The sequence below is a fragment of the Procambarus clarkii genome, chromosome 50 (assembly GCF_040958095.1).
Source record: "Procambarus clarkii isolate CNS0578487 chromosome 50, FALCON_Pclarkii_2.0, whole genome shotgun sequence".
Classification (NCBI taxonomy): Eukaryota; Metazoa; Arthropoda; class Malacostraca; order Decapoda; family Cambaridae; genus Procambarus; species Procambarus clarkii.
Window position 1 is genome coordinate 2,667,648 of NC_091199.1, and position 17,276 is coordinate 2,684,923.

General features: G+C 43.3%; 1 protein-coding gene across 1 annotated transcript; it reads right to left on the reverse strand.

Moving 5' to 3' along the window:
- Window positions 1–7,808: 7,808 nt before the first annotated feature.
- Window positions 7,809–8,387, reverse strand: LOC138351565 (uncharacterized). Its single transcript, XM_069303358.1, has one exon. It carries the CDS (start codon window positions 8,385–8,387, stop codon window positions 7,809–7,811), a length of 579 nt encoding a protein of 192 aa, XP_069159459.1.
- Window positions 8,388–17,276: the final 8,889 nt, after the last annotated feature.

Sequence of the window (17,276 nt, forward strand, 5' to 3'; positions counted from 1 at the left end):
TGGCGACAAATGACCGGTTGTGCATGCTGGGTTTGCGTGCCTCTGACGCATGTGTCCACTGTGGTTTGCCTGAAACTCAGTTACATGTTTTCTATTTTTGTGAGAGGCTGAGTGGTTTGCTTGATTGGTTTCGTGCTGTGTTGGCCGTGGTTTGTGGGCTGGGATGTCCGGGTGGTTTTTTGCGGTTTTTGTTTTTGTCTTTTCCGCGGGGCTCTCGACGGGTGCGTAATACGCTCTGTCTTCTTGTCGCTGACTATGTGTATTGTGTGTGGGTTGGCCGGAGGGAGGGTTATGGGGTTGATAGGGTTTTGGGGTTTTTGAGAGGGCGCTTACGGTTCACCTGGTGGTGGCTGCAGCGTGCTTTTCCGGATGATTTTTGAGGTTGGTTTACTGGTGCGTATGTTCGTGGGACTGCTTTTGAGTGATTGGTCGTGGGTTGGGCTCGTGGATGTTGGTTGTGGGTTGGTTGGGTGGGTCTTGTTCCGGTTTGTTTCAGGTCCCCGGTCCTCCGATGGGCCTCCTCGGCGGGGGTTGGGCGGGGTGTGTGTGTGTGTGTGTGTGGTTGTTTTGTTTCTGTTGTGGTTGCTCCTGTGGGTGTGTGTTCGTTTGGGTGTGCTTGTGTGTGGGTGTGGTTTTTATGTTTTCCCTGGCTCCTGCGTGGGCCTTTTTGTTTGCCTTGTATGGGTTTTATGTTTTATGCATTTTTGTTCTTTATGGTATGTATGCTTGTATGCTCCTATGTCTTTGGAGCGTGCCTCTTCTGTATTTTGTGATTTTCTGTGTGGGGGTTGGGGTGCCCGGGTTTATGTTTTGTCCTCCCCCCCTTTCATGTACTACTGTTCCTGTGTTATGGGTGTTCTTTTTGCCATTACTGATTGTTATTTCTCTTTTTATGTGCCATGTACCTTGCCTTGGGCTATTTATGTCTTTTTTATCTGTTCTTTCTTGATTTGTGTTTTGTGTTCTGCCTTTGTATTATGTCTTTTTAATTATGCATGAGGAAACGAAGTAAGACAAAAAAAAATGTACTCAGTTATTTCTGTTTGACTTTCAATTTTCTGTATTTCCATGTTTTTTGTTTAATGTAGTTTTGTAATTTTGCCTCTTCGGGTTTCGGAGGCCTGTTGTTCTGTACTTTTATGCACCTGTGTTTGGGTTGTTGGGCTGGGCTTGTCTGTGCGCTCTCCTTTTGTATTTCTGTACTTAAGGTTGTGTGGATGTGTCTATGTTTTATGTTATTTCTATTGTATGCTTTTTATGTCATGTTCTGTTTTTTGTGGTAAATACTGTGCCCGTTTCTGGGTTCTCTTTTTTTGGTGCCTTGTGTCATGTGTTTTCTTTCTTGGTTTTTGTTGGGCATGTTTAGTGTATCCGTGTTTACTTCCTTTGTTAAATTGTCCTGTGTATGTTCTTAACTTGTTCTTTCGGCGGATGTCTGTTTTGTACATTGTGTATTCTTTTATAAAAATAAAAAAAAAAATAAAACTTACATGTGCTACGCCTTGCATAGCGTACCCCCGTTTCCTCCCCTTGATACGTTCTGGACGCGTCTAGTTTAAACTAACTTAATTATCAGCTAAGAGTGGAACACTTCTTTTATTTGTTATTTACTGTTATATCCAGTCTTTAATGAATACTTTCTTTAGTATTTCAACTTAAAAACTGGAAATATTATAATTTCATTAAGTGAAATATGAGGTACTGGACTGCTTGGCTGAGGCAATACCTTCTCACTGTTGCCAAAGAATCTCTCAGTACTCTCTCTTTGACAAACTTAGTAATATTAGTATTGTTAGTAATTACCTGACATAACCATTTGTAATTAGTTATGTCAGGGATTAGTAATTGTTGTCAGGATTTCCGGCACCCCTCCACCTTCACACCACCAACCAACATCCCACACTACCCTCCACCTTCACACCACCAACCAACATCCCACACTACCCTCCACCTTCACACCACCAACCAACATCACACACTACCCTCCACCTTCACACCACCAACCAACATCCCACACTACCCTCCACCTTCACACCACCAACCAACATCCCACACTACCCTCCACCTACACACCACCAACCAACATCCCACACTACCCTCCACCTTCACACCACCAACCAACATCCCACACTACCCTCCACCTTCACACCACCAACCAAAATCCCACACTACCCTCCACCTTCACACCACCAACCAACATCCCACACTACCCTCCACCTTCACACCACCAACCAACATCCCACACTACCCTCCACCTTCACACCACCAACCAACATCCCACACTACCCTCCACCTTCACACCACCAACCAACATCCCACACTACCCTCCACCTTCACACCACCAACCAACATCCCACACTACCCTCCACCTTCACACCACCAACCAACATCCCACACTACCCTCCACCTTCACACCACCAAACAACATCCCACACTACCCTCCACCGTCACACCACCAACCACCACCCCCACTACCCTCCACCTCCTAAATCGTTTCACCAAATACCTCCCCCCCAATACACCCTCCCTGCCCTCCTGCACTGTGCCTACCATACCACACAATGCTCACTCCACCCTTACCCCGAGCACCTCCTACCTCCCCATCCCTTGGCCTTCTTCCTGCCCCAAGCAGGCCTAAGCAAGATCTAAGCCAGGGGCGGCCAAACTTGCTTTATGTAAGAGCCACAAATAATAAAGCTCAGATGTTTGAGTCACAAGACATGAACAAAATTTACACTAACTTTTGTATTGTCACATACACATTTTGTTACAAACTAATTTAAAAAAATTAATATTAAATGTAATTATATTATTCTTGCAGTTTTAAAGTGTATTAGAGTGAGATACATAATAATCTACACGTGGAAAATAATTGAGGGGCTGGTCCCAATCCTGCACACAGAAATAACATCACACGAGACCAGAAGACATGGCAGGATGTGCAGAATACCCCCGTTGAAAAGCAGAGGTGCAACAGGTACTCTGAGAGATAACTCTATCAACATCAGAGGCCCTAGACTGTTCAACACTCATAAGGGGCATAACTGGCCGACCCCTCACAGTGTTCAAGAGAGAACTGAATAAGCACCTCCAAAGGATACCTGATCAACCAGGCTGTGATTCATACGTCAGGCTGCTCGCAGCCGCGTCTAACAGCCTGGTTGATCAGTCCAGCAACGAGGAGGCCTGGTCGACGACCGGGCCGCGGGGACGCTAAGCCCCGGAAGCACCTCAAGGTAACCTCAAGGAGTGTTGCTGTTGCAACACTGATGAGTTTTTTAAGGAAACATCAGCATTTCTTAAGGTTCTGTCAAGCGCGTTTTTATTGTATCCACCACGAGTTGTTTCTTTTAATGCCACGAAGTCCAACATATTTTCCTTCACATTGACATCAGAGAAAACAACCAGCAAATACTGTCAATTGTTGGGTTGTCTTGTATGTCTGTTGATCCGGCAGGAGCTAAGCTGGATGCAAGAGAATTTTATCAATCATTTTTACATTTTGCCTCCAACATGAGCATTGATCCGAGAGGTGCGCCGCTTTGTAGTGTGGCTTGAAACTGGTCTGTGTTATTAGTCGCTGAAGTTTGTGTTATTTGGCTCTAACACTGTGTCTACTGGCTGTTTATTGATGATTTGAACTCATTTAACTTATTTTTCCTTAAGTTTAATTTAGGTGGGTTATCATTCAAACAGTTTTTGTGATTAGTTACATTGTGGTGCTTCAAGTTACTGTCAAGTACCCAAATGAGCCACAGAGACATTAGAAATATTTTTTCAGTGTGGAATGCATTAGGCAAAGATATGGTGGAGGCAGACTCCATACACAGTTTCATATGTAAATATGATAAGAGCCGAATAGGCTCAGGAGCATGTAGACAAGTTGATAGACAATTGAGAGGCAGGACCAAAGAGCAGAAGCTCAACCCCCGCAAGCACAACTAAGTGAGTATATGCACCACATATTTCAACTCTCTGGATATCGTGAGAAGATTGCGCCTGCAGCCCTCTTGTAAGATGCTCATCATTGATCTTGAGTCTGTGTACTAACATTGCCTCTGATGATGTTCTATCTTCCCTTAGTCAGAAGGCAACTGAGGGTCTTCTTCATCTCCCGCTCCCTACTAACTCATCAGGCTCTGTGTTGACTCTAACTCCTTCTCTTGCAATGGAAAAATATTTTCTCAAACTTTCGGTGTCGCTATGGGTTGCCCTCTCACCCCTGTTCTTGGCTCTCCTTATATGTAGTACTTTGGATTTTTCGCACTTTTGATCCACCACCCACCATTCCCCACCCTCACTCCACCAACTTCCACCCACCATTCCCCACTCTCACTCCACCAACTTCCACCCACCATTCCCCACCCTCACTCCACCAACTTCCACCCTCACTCCACCAACTTCCACCCTCACTCCACCATTCCCCACCCTCACTCCACCAACCATTCCCCACCCTTCACTCCACCAACCATTCCCCACCCTCACTCCACCAACTTCCACCTTCACTCCACCATTCCCCACCCTCACTCCACCAACCATTCCCCACCCTCACTCCACCAACCATTCCCCACCCTCACTCCACCCACCATTCCCCACCCTCACTTCACCAACTTCCACCCACCATCCCCCACCCTCGCTCCACTAACTACCACCCCCAACCCTCGCTCCACTAACTACCACCCCACTATCCCCCACCCTCGTCCCACTACCTACCACCCCAACCCGCCACCTTCGCTCCACTAACCACCAACCCACCATCCCCCACCCTCGCTCCACTAACTTCCACCCCACCATCCCCCACCCTCGTCCCACTACCTACCACCCCAACCCGCCACCTTCGCTCCACTAACCACCAACCCACCATCCCCCACCCTCGCTCCACTAACTTCCACCCCACAATCCCCCAACCTCGCTCCACTAACTACCACCCCCACAATCGCTCACCCACGTTCCAGCAGTCTCCTAACCTCGACCCTCGTGTGATGGGTGGGGCGCCACAAGTACTGAATGAAGGCGTTGTTGCGAGGTCCGTCCTGCTCAAGGTTGAGTGACGCAATATGTTACTAGAGACAGTTGTTGTCTTACTGTCCTCTGAGGGACTCCACTTGCCACACACACTTGGTTCGTATAGTAGTTTTTTTTTTCTACCACAGACGTGGCAACACATTTACAACGATAATCAGCATATATACATTTTATTCTGTCCTCCATGGACAGGGATAGCGATTTGTTAATCATATAGTTCAGTGATTTATTGAACAATCATCCACAGAGGCTGATTCTAGTTCTTATAAAATGTTAATCTAACCTACATACACAGATACATAAATACGAGGATTTACGTCTGTCCTACATAACAGTGTTCGATGTGTCTTTTAAATATTGCCCTGAGAGGCGAGTTTATTGGGCAGCGCCACTCATTCTGTGAGTGGACATACCTTTTTTTTTTTTTTTTTTTTGCAGGGATATTCCTACGCGGGCCCTAAGCCTCTGGCCGGCCCACTAAGTGTTGCTTGTTTCTGTTTTACTTGGGCAGAGTATGAGTATTTATGACTCGTATGGTCGCTTCAGTAAGATTTCAGTCCCCATGTGTTTAACAACTTCTTCTGCTCTTTTGAATCTAAGTTGAAATCTTAATGGGTTTGTAACTGTGCACTGTGTTAGATAATGTTCCAGTGGTCTGTCGAGCATTTCTCCACAGTGCTGACATTTCCTCTCATCTTCCGGAACCTGTAAGCCTATTTCCCATGCACATGGGTATCCAAGCCTGATGCGATGTAAGTGTACTTCTGTTGCTCTACTGCTCCCTTTCATCAAACTAAGTGGTTCGTAGTTGGTTGAATTCTTGTACCAACCTGCAGATCCTGATGTTGCAACTGCTGTGTTGTGGTCACCGTACATCTTTTGCATTGCTCTGTTTCTAATTACTTTCTTAATCTGTGATAGACTCTGGTATGTAAATGTCTACATTTCATCTCTTAGTTGCAAGTTTTGCAGCTTTGTCTGCAATGTCATTTCCTATTATTCCCACTTGACTTGGCATCCAGTTGATAAGTACCCGTCGGCCTTGTCGTTTGAGTGTTTGCATTAATGATATGGCATTTGTGATCAGATGAATCACAAATAGCAGCAAGTACAACACCCCAATAGGAAGAAAACCCACTGGGTTGTTCATCGTCCCTTATACCCAGACACAGCTGGAACTTGCTTAACTGTCTCAAGTCAACAGCTTATCAAACAAGAATATTTACATGTGTCAACCCTTAAAATCTTATGTTATCTTGTGGGTGCAATATGGGGGGAATCGTTTAAGAACAGTATCTATATTTGACAAATACTGTTTTCCTAACTCAAAAAATGTGGGGCTTATTATTCTACACATATTTCTAATGACTCCTACATGTCCACTCTCTCAGGTAGTGGTCACGGCGGTGTCCGTCCCTCTCATCACAGATTATGCAACGCCTCTGATCAAATGTTGTTTCCATTCCGAATCTCCATTGATATTTGTATCCAAAACGAATTCTTGCTATTACTGACTCTCTCCCGCGGTCACTTCCTCTTTGTCCACAATGATTGGGATTGCCAGCTGCAACCACATTGTACTAGCGTTCAGATTCACTGATTTGTTCTTCTATCCTACTTTCCACAGTACCCTTGTCATGGTGATATTGCCTGATGATACCTCTAATTTGTAGAGGAGTTTTGGGTATGAAGTATTCAATGTAGTTTCCTTCAGCAACCGGCACATCTGCTCGTTCATTTCCACAGATTCCAACATGGGAGGGGATCCACACACATTTAACGATTCTTACTTTATTGGTTAGTACTCTCACTGCTCTCTTGATCTCAGCGACTATCGCAAGATTTTCTGCCCGATTTTTAGTAAGGCTTTCTAGCGCAGCTTTAGAATCAGTGCCGATCACTGCACCGTTAGTGTTTCATTCAAGGAATTTTAATGCCATAACAATGGAAGTTAGCTCCGCTTGTGATGAAGAGGCATAGTTCTCAATACGGGCTTTTCCTTCATTTCTGCGTTGTAGGGCATTATTCCTAATGACAGTGTATGCTGCACCAGCCCTGCCATTGACAGAGCTAGATGTCCCATCAGTGTAGATTTGATCTAACTCATTTCTGGCTTCTTTTTAGATTTCCTCCAGATAATTGGGCCTCATTTCTTGAGCAATCATATTGAACTTTTTCGTTGCCATTTCATTGATAAGGATTCTGTATGGGTCATCCACCCAGGAAGGTCCCCTCTCTACAGGCATGAGCTCATGAGCTTGCTCAAGCAGGTGAAGTTCTTCGAGATAGCAGACTGATCTGTGATGCCATTTTTTGCTTCTCCTGTTCCCCCCTGAAAGTAGCATAGAAATCAGTTTTTTCTTGGCAATATCATTGTAATGGGGATCTCTGGCTATCTTAATTGCATGCTTAGCATTCAGTTCCTGAATTCGGCTTTTAACACTGGGGAGGGACCCTCCTCTCTTAGATAAGATGTTTTGGCAGTTCTTGGGACTCAAAGAATGATTGTCATGGCTTCATTTCTATCCTTTCAAGTTTTTTTTATATCACTTTGGGAGTAGGTGCACGAAACTGGCATGTCATAGTCTATGACGGAGCTCACATAGGCTGTGTACATAATTTTATGCACAGCAATAGAGGATCCATGCCCATTCCAGGTCATTTTTTCGGTGCCCTGAGTCGACTTTTGCATATTCCTATGAGTTAGTTGAGCTCGTCTTTCTTCCCCTTGTTAGAGCCGACAGTGACGCCAAGGTAGCAATTGTGGTAAACCCATTCAAGTGTTACACCATTAATTTGTAGTTCTTCATTTTCTCCCTGCTTGTGATGAGAGTATGCTTTTGTCTTGTTTGTTGAGAGAGTGAAACCGAGTTCACTACATTTCCTTCCAAGGACTTTGGACTGTTTAATTTTCCCAAGTTGGGAGCTTGTTGGGCATCATCTGCATACCCCACTTGTTGTACTAAATCCGGAAGTTCAATATTTGCAATGGCGTTCATAAGTATGTTAATTTGTGTGGGCCTTGAGATCCCTCCTTGCAGGGTCCCAAGTTCCATACTCGTTGTTCTCGAGATTGCTCCATTGAAGCAGACCTTGGCTTTCTTCCCTGTGAGAAAGTGTTCAATCCATTTCATGAGTCTCCTCTTGGCATCCAGGCATGCAAGCTCGTCCAGGATCGCAATCCCTTGTGCTTTGTCGAAGGCTCCTTTGATGTCAACAAATACAGAATACTTAGCTTTGTTATTAACCAAGTAATTAACTATACAATTTGCTTGTCTCCGTCCTTTAACAAATTCATTGACCCCCTTCCCTAGCCTGCCTATTTTGTGCAACAGTCGGTTTAGGATGATCCTTTCAAGCATCTTGCAAGTGCATGACATGTGACAGATAGGACATTGGGCTTCGGCATGAAAACCATTATTGCGTGTTTTCATTGTGTGGGCAACACTCTACTTAGGAATGATTTGTTAAACAGGTGGAGTAGTGGATTCCCAGCCACCTCACACAGTGCATTGAGGTGTCGAAGGAGACGGCATCTTCACCAGGTGCTGTACTTTTACCCTTTTTCATAGCCCCCCTTACGTCCTGGGCTGTGATTGGTTGCCCATGCTCGTCATCACTAGAGTGTGCTCTTGTTATCCTGATTCTTCTGTCATTATGTCGTTCCCTGCTTATTTCTGCAGGGAGGGAGGAGGAGGATGCTGCATCACACCACTTGTGTTCCTGTTATGATCCCAGGTAGCCGAAAAACGAGCCTCACCTTTGAGAATTATTTTATCAAGCCTGACCTGACTAGAAGGTCTAGGAAATATAGAGGTGAAGACACAGATGTAAAACAGTTGGTTGGATATGATGAACGATTTGAGGTTAAATAAGAAAATAGATAAATGACTGGTTAGCAGATGTGGATAATTTGCTGGAGGTGTGAGGCTCGCTTCTGGAGGGCTTTGACCCTCACTTGAGTGCCAGACATCGCAAGGGGAAGCCGTGCTCCATTTGAGCTCCCGTTAGAAAGGAACCCCGAGTGATATATCTCCAAGAGAAGAGAAGTGTGCAGACGTGCCAGCTGTGGAATCGAGCTGGGAACGTTGTGGTCTCAAGTCCTGGACGGCGAGGAGAGTTTGTCAAGCCGCCCAGAGACATTTTCGTGGGCTGTGGGAGCGCCCTGATCAGACGCCGTTAGAGGGATAGCGCACTCGACTAGACAATCTGTGGTAAGCACGATTTAAGCCAGTTTATAGTGATTGCTTGCAGTTGGTCGTGTGCCCAGCGACAGTAGCAAGTGTTTATTGATAAGTTAGACATGTTTTGGTAAGGCAGGAAGCCTAAATAAGAGGATGGAGATGAGAGAGACAGCTGGAGGGACGAGCAACACGTCCTCTCCCGTCGACCGCCTGAAGCCAACTGACTGGCGGTGGAGGACCCTCCCAGAGTTGAGGAGCTGCCCGCTGGGCAAGGCGGAGCATGGACCAGCCCAAACGGGGGAGGCCACTCTCACTGCATGTAGAGAGCAGATAGATGTTGGATGCAAACATATTGTGTGGATTATTTCGTCTATGTGTTTATAAGGAAACATTTTTATTGGCGTGTCAATGGGCTGCAGGTTTGTCTTTGGGGAAGAAGTTGCTGAGAACTTCGAAGCCAGCACAGAGGGAGTAGTTGATGAGACTCCAAGGTAGTGGAGGAGAGGACCTCGAGCTGTGAGGAGAAGCAGTGAAGAGGAGTGTCACATGCTTCTGTAGAGGTTGTGAAGCACCATAGTTGTTCGAGGAAACTTCATGGTGTAGCAGCCAGGAGAGCTGTGGAGGACCCTAGTAGAAGTGGCGAAGCACCATAGTTGCTCAAGGAAAACTTCATGGTGTAGCAGCCTGGAGGAGCTGCAGAGGATCCTGGTAGTTAAACCCGGAAGAACCTGAAGATATCAGGGTAGTGAACTTCCAGATGTGGAAGAGAGTTCTAAATGATTACTTGTAGGGAGTTGATAGAGTGTTTGGTTGTCATTAGCGTGCAAGACGCAGTGAAAGGTGAGTGATTGTTTGCCATTCTTGTGCCGAGGAGTGTTTATACTGAAGTATAGAGTTACAGTCGTAGGCTGGATTACCTACAGATGTATGTGTTCTAGGACTGATAGGGTGATCGATTGATCATTGTTGTGTATCAAGGAACATTTATACTGATATATGTTATTGCATTCATATGCTGATTTTCCTTGTACATGTTTATAGATATATATATTCTCTTGCTGATAGTGCAACATTGTATTATAAGACTTGGCCTACTTGAGGAGGTTGGTAATATTAGGTGGTGAGTCAGGAGATAGGATACCACTTGATAAGCTGATGATAGAGTTCTGATGGTGTTGGAGTGCAACTTGACTGAAATAGTATAGAGTGTAGGATTCATTATTATTATTATATTTGTGTATGTATTGTGTATGTGCTTTGTCCAGTAAATGTATTCAAATTTGCTAGTGCTTGCCCTTGTCCTAGTGAGGCTTCCCAGGATGTAGTAAAGAAGGAGTGAGAGAGGGAGAGAAAGAACCAAGAACCACCGCTATGGACAGGGTTGAATAGAAAACTAATAAGTCAAAGGGGATTGAGGAGATCACATCACATAAGGAGAGAGTGGAGAGTCACAGCGGCTCGAGTGGGTGTGTGCACGTGACAACGAGGCTAAGTACTGGAGCCGCATCCCCTAAACGTGTGACGTTGAGCCCCTCTTCAAGAGCCAGAAGCGCCCAGGGTGATCTCCTGGTAAAGTATAAGCACTCTACCGAGTTGTGGGTTGGGTTGTCCAGAAAGAAGGATCAACGACGACAACACCCCCAACCCACAATACAATATTCCTCAGCCTTACCCTGAGGGACTTTGTGAGCCGCAGGCCGGGTTCTGCCCCCCTTAGCTATCGGAATTTTTGCCGACACTTTTCTTGCAGATGTTTCTCTTCCAATGGAGCTAGTGAACTCAAACCATTGCCTCTCCCACTCTTTAAACTTTTCTTTCCTGGCTACTTGACATAGTTTTAAACAGCTCTTGGTTGTTTCAGTGGGATGTCTCCGGTACTCTCTACTCATGTCCTTTACATATGTGCATTGAGCATTTTTATGTTATCGTTCTCATACATTTTATTTTCTTCTTCTGAGGGTTACTTCGCCCAGTCGTACTTCGTGGTACTCTGAGACAGTGCTCAATTTGGTTATTAAGGTCATCAACAAATGTATCAATGTCTTCTGAGACCAGTCACTCAACTTGTTTATGAAGTGCGGCCTTATTTTCGGTCCTAGTGATAACCTTTTTCTTTTATTTGTCTCTTTCCTTCTCCTGCTCATGTCGATGGTGGTAATCAGTGCCCAGTGGTCACTACATAAACTGTGCACAATGTGTGTACTGGCATCCGTGTCTTGTGCATTCAGCAGAGGAGTATAGTCTAATCTTCCTCCTCTGAGGTGAGTTGGCTGTTCATCACCCAGGACCCTAAGGTTTTCACTTCCCCCTAACATAGTGACAGTTTCCGTTCATTGACATTGGGGTGATGACAGTTGGCATCAAAGTGGGGGTGTCTGGCATTAAGGTCACCGACCAGCAGGGTAGGTTCTTCGTTAATAAATTCAGATAGTGTGTCAAGGTCAAGTTAATTCTGTGGCACATTTAGGTTGATTATATGTAGGGAATTATAGTTTAAGTGAAGGGTTACCCCCAGTGAGTCATTCTCATCCCCATGTGGAGGTCATTAATAATCTGTGCAGGTATGGTGCTACTGACATAGGTAATAAGACCCCGTTTCCTTTCCCAAACGAGCAGGGAGAACTTCTGATAACCGCTGAACCTTGGGATGAAGTCATCACCCACCAGTGTCTCTTTTAGCACTATGACGTCAGTTTGGTGTTTACGAGCGTATTGTATAATGTTATAAGGTCTACCGCGAACTCCATTGCAGTTCCATTGAAGGATAGGGAGATTTTCTTCACCGTGGTTATCCATCGTGAGGGTGTTAGTCATCAGATGTGCTGTGTGCGGTGTTGTTGCTGGTGAGATTGTGTTCACTAGTGGTGATGCATGTGCTGGTGTTACTGTGTGTATTGTTGCCAGTGGTCAATGCAGGAGTGAGAGGGAAGGTACATAATTGGATTTGGAAGCACCTAAGCAACAGAAGACAGCGAGTCACTGTGAAGGGTGAGGTCTCAGATTGGCGAGGAGTCACCAGTGTCACCTGCGGGTTCAATTCTTGAACCTATGCTGTTTCTGATATATGTAAATGATCTCACAGATGGTATAGAATCGTTCCTCTCGTTGTTTGCTGATGGTGCAAAAATTATGAGGAGGATTACTTCAGAGGAAGATAGGAAAGTGGAAAAGCCATGCACTTTCCTTCTTAAGAAGGAAAGTGAAAAGCCATGCAACCTCTGAAGAGACAACTAACACAACACCTATACCCCCTATTAGACTCTTTTACAGGAACTTCTTTTCCACAGCTCATAAAACGGAGGAAAGGGTCCTGAAAGATATTGATAATAGAAACGTTATCCCTACAGACAAAAATCAGAGGATACAACTGACGATTTACTATAAAACCAGAAAAACGGCCAGCCTACTCATGAGAAACTCTCCAGACACAAAACAGAACGCTTTAAAAGAGACTAACGTCGTCTATGCCTTCAAATGCCCTCTTGGGGACTGTAAGCTCCAAAAAAAACAGTATATAGGCAAGACAACAACATCTCTTTCTAGGCGTTTAACGATGCATAAGCAACAGGGCTCCATTAAGGAACATATAATCTCTTCCCACAACCAAACCATCGCCAGAGAAATCCTAGTAAACAACACAGAAATCATCGATAAATACAGCGATAGCAGGCGGCTTGACGTTTGCGAGGCACTACACATCAAGAAGTCAACACCAGCAATCAACAGCCAATTATTGCACAACTATATTCTACCCACCTCAAGACTCCGTTCCAATATAGAAGCATCAAGAAATATGGACCAATAGGCTTTCTACAAACACTTCTATTCAATATCCATTGTTTCGTGTTCTGTCTTGTGTTGATGAAATTAATACCCTATTAATACTCTTGTTCTGTCTTGTGTTGATGAAATTAATACCCTATTAATGCCACATCTTGTTCTGTCTTGTGTTAATGCCACATCACCCCTTCCACCTCACTCAAATGTAGATATAAAATCGGAGATGCGTAAGTTCTATTCAGTTGTGTATTTGTGAACTAAAGTCTTTGAAAATGTAATAAGTTTTACGAAACGCGCTCGTGTCGCGTCAGACTAGAAATAAAAATGAATTTTGGAGAATTGATTTTTGATTTACCTCCAACAGTGAAAAGAAATGTACGAAAGATTGAGAAAATTCGTGTTAGAATTATTAATCTTACTTTTTCGGTCATATTTAATAATATATATATATATATATATATATATATATAAATATATATATATATATATATATATATATATATATATATATATATATATATATATATATATATATATATATATATATATATATATATATATATATATATAATTAAGATTAATAATTCTAACACGAATTTTCTCGATCTTTCTTATGTTTCTTTTCACTGTTGATGGTAATTGAAAAATCAATTCTCCAAAATTCATTTGTATTTCTAGTCTGACGCGACACTTGAACGCGTTTTGTAATAACTTATTACATTTTCAAAGACTTTTAGTTTACACACACACACAACTATTACATGCAAACACTAAACAGAGTTCTTCCTTATGCTATGATTTAAACAGCTGAAAACTTAAAATATATATATATTTTTCATTTTATACCCGCATTTTTGGGTGAGGTGATATGTTACAACAATTTTGGATGAGGTGAACGAAACTTTCAACACAGGATAGAACACGAAACAATGGGTATTTAAGGTAAGAATGGAAGTAATTGCAGAGGGCCTATTGGCCCATATTTCTTGATGCTTCTATATTGGAGCGGAGTCTTGAAGTGGGTAGAATATAGTTGTGCATTAATTGGCTGTTGATTGCTGGTGTTGACTTCTTGATGTGTAGTGCCTCGCAGATGTTAAGCCGCCTGCTATCGCTGTATCTATCGATGATTTCTGTGTTGTTTGCTAAGATTTCTCTGGTGATGGTTTGGTTGTGGGAAGAGATTATATGTTCCTTAATGGAGCCCTGTTGCTTATGCATCGTTAATCGCCTGGAAAGAGATGTTGTTGTCATCTCATGACAACAACCAAATGACAGATGTTGTTGTTGCGGGTTGATTTATACCCGCACTGGGTCAGGTTATAAGACAATAAAGCTAAAAACATGGGGGATACATAAGGGATAAATAGGGGTATGAAGAACATAAGAACAAAGGTAAGTGCAGAAGGGCTATTGGCCCATACGAGGCAGCTCCTATCTACATACAAAAATTAATTAGGTGTAATTGGCTTTTATGTTGCACAGTGTCTTCTATGTTGGCATCGTTATGTTCTGGTCTTGTCTTTACTTTCATGGTGGGTAGAGTAATTAGTTCCGTGATTTGGTTGTTCATGGTAGGTTGTTCTATTCTTATGTGAATTGCTTCAAGAATTTGTAATCTTCTTGCATCTTGGGTTTTGTCTATTATGCAGGTATTTTTGTTCAACATTTCTCTTGTTAGGGTGATGTCATGGGCTTGTCTCATGTGATTCCTGGGGGCACCGGATTGAAGATGACATGTCAAACGCCTCGTCAGCTTGCTCGACGTCATACCTATGTACTTAGATTGAAGGTTACATCCTTCGTGGGGGGGGGGAGTGTACATTTATACATCGCTTGACTGCTGTAGAGGGTTCTCCATCCGCTTCGGGCTGTTTTTGATAAGGAGTTCGGAAGTCTTGGTTTTGTAGAATATGATCAGGTCTATGTTTTGGTTAGGAGTAATGCTTTTTACTCCTTTACGGATTATTTCTTTCATTATTCTTTCCTCTTTATATGTTCACTGTGCATGGCTGATTTGTAATATAGTTTTATTGGAGGTATGGTGGTTTCTGTTCTAGGTTCAGAATTATACCATCGGTCCAAGTGTCTTCTTATAGCAGCGTTTATTTCCGCGTTGCTATATCCGTTGTTCACCAATACCTGAGTTACTCTTTCAAACTCTCTACTCACGTTGCTCCATTCGGAGCAGTGGGTAAGCGCTTGACGAATATAAGCATTGAGAACACTGGCTTTGTATCTTTGGGGGCACTCACTTCTACCGTTCAGGCACAATCCTATGTTGGTGGGCTTAGTATATACTAGGTATATACTTTATATACTAAGCCCACCAACATAGGATTACGAAAATGAGTTTTGGAGAACTCCTCTTTCAGCTAAGCCCTGATGCTAAGAAAATAGTTAGAGGGATAGAAGCCCTAAATCAGAAGATAGTAAATATAGAATATGCGGTCATATTCAATGAGACATGTTTAAAAGAAAACCTGCTGCCAGTATACAATACACTCACTACTGAGGCTCTTGACACCCGGCAATATGGACCATGATTTCTCAGCCCTGAGGAAGCCGATGTGAACCCCATGTAGCCACGGGAGTTTTGAATGGAACGTGAAAAATACAAATACCAGGAGGCACGTTGTGCAAACCAGACGTGCGCCTGCAAGCGCGTTGCGCAGTTTAAGGGTTAACCCTTTAACTGTGCGGCCTATAAATATGACACTCCCCCCCCCAAGTGCGCAGGAAATAAATTTTCTTGAAAAAATTATTTTGTTTTTGTAAAGTGTCAAAAACCCTTCCCTCAGTATTTGTATGTCAAAAAAAAAATTAGAACGTGTACTTACTTTGGCTGCTATGGGGTCCATAAGTTGGCGCGTGATGTCATCATTCCCCGTTCGCCCGTGCTGTAAGCTCCCGGGGCCGGTGGGGTACCCATGGCGGGGCGTGCGAGTTGCCGCGAATATATTTGTGTTCATTTTTTTGCGCACAGTTCCAAACACATTTTATTTGTTTTTACGTGCTAATCCTATGTATAATGAACACGTACACTATATTATAGCAGTAAAACATCCGTACTGTCTGAGGACACTGTGTTACGTGCATGACACTTGTGTACACATATGTTGCACATATTTACCATGTATCATGCTAATTTATGTATATATACAATCTATTTACAGACTATACACTGTCACACACTATATACATCCTCCATCAACACATTCAGAACACCGCACGTGTGAGCAGTCACACCCAGCCAGCCCTCCCTCACTCCTCCAACATTGTATTCACCAACATTACTCCTTCAAATGATACAGTTATTCACACCAATGTTTCATGTTCATTTATGTATATTTACAACATATGTACATACTATATACATTCACCATCAACACATTCAGAACACCGCGAGTTTGAGCACCCACACTCAGCCATCCCTCCCTCACTCCTCCAACATTGCTCCTCCAAATCATACAGTTATTCACACCAATGGTTCATGTTCATATATGTATATTTACAACATATGTACACACTATACACTGTCACACACTATTTACATTCACCATCAACACACTCAGAACACAGCGAGTGTGAGCAGTCACACCCAGCCAGTCTCCCTCACTCCAACATCTTACTCGCCAACATTGCTCCTCCCACCATACTGTTATTGTTCTTATTACACTATTTACACATGTTATATATATACCTATCTACATGTTTTATTTACCAGAACTATGCAAGTAAGCCGGTATTGTGTCCAAACAGTACAGTGGCCACCATACACTGCATGACAAATCACACAGCAGACAACGCTACGATTACGACGTCACCTCCCTCACCAAAATAGCTCCTCTCAACATACTCCTGTTGCTGTTATTACACTATTCACACACACTGTATATACCCATGTACATGTGTGTTCCCCATAGCGAACCAAGAAGCTAGTATGGTGAGCAAAACAAGAGTGGCTGCCACACAGTGAGGCTACCTCAATTCTCTCCCTTCCTCCCTTACCCAAATTCCTCCTTCCTACACACAACGCTAATTATAACCACAATCCTGATCGCTAATACCTGTAAATGAAAAATTGATCGCAAGTTTATTTTGAAAAGGAACCTAAAAAGTCGTTTGAAGATTCCTAGATGGACGAAATAATGCTGTGGTGCTGTGGCTAGCGCTGTGAACATCGTGAACAGCATTGAATCACTGATATTTGAAGATTATACCCAGTCATTATCACACTCAGGCTCTTCTATAATACTATCATGGCTAAATAAAACAGATTATATA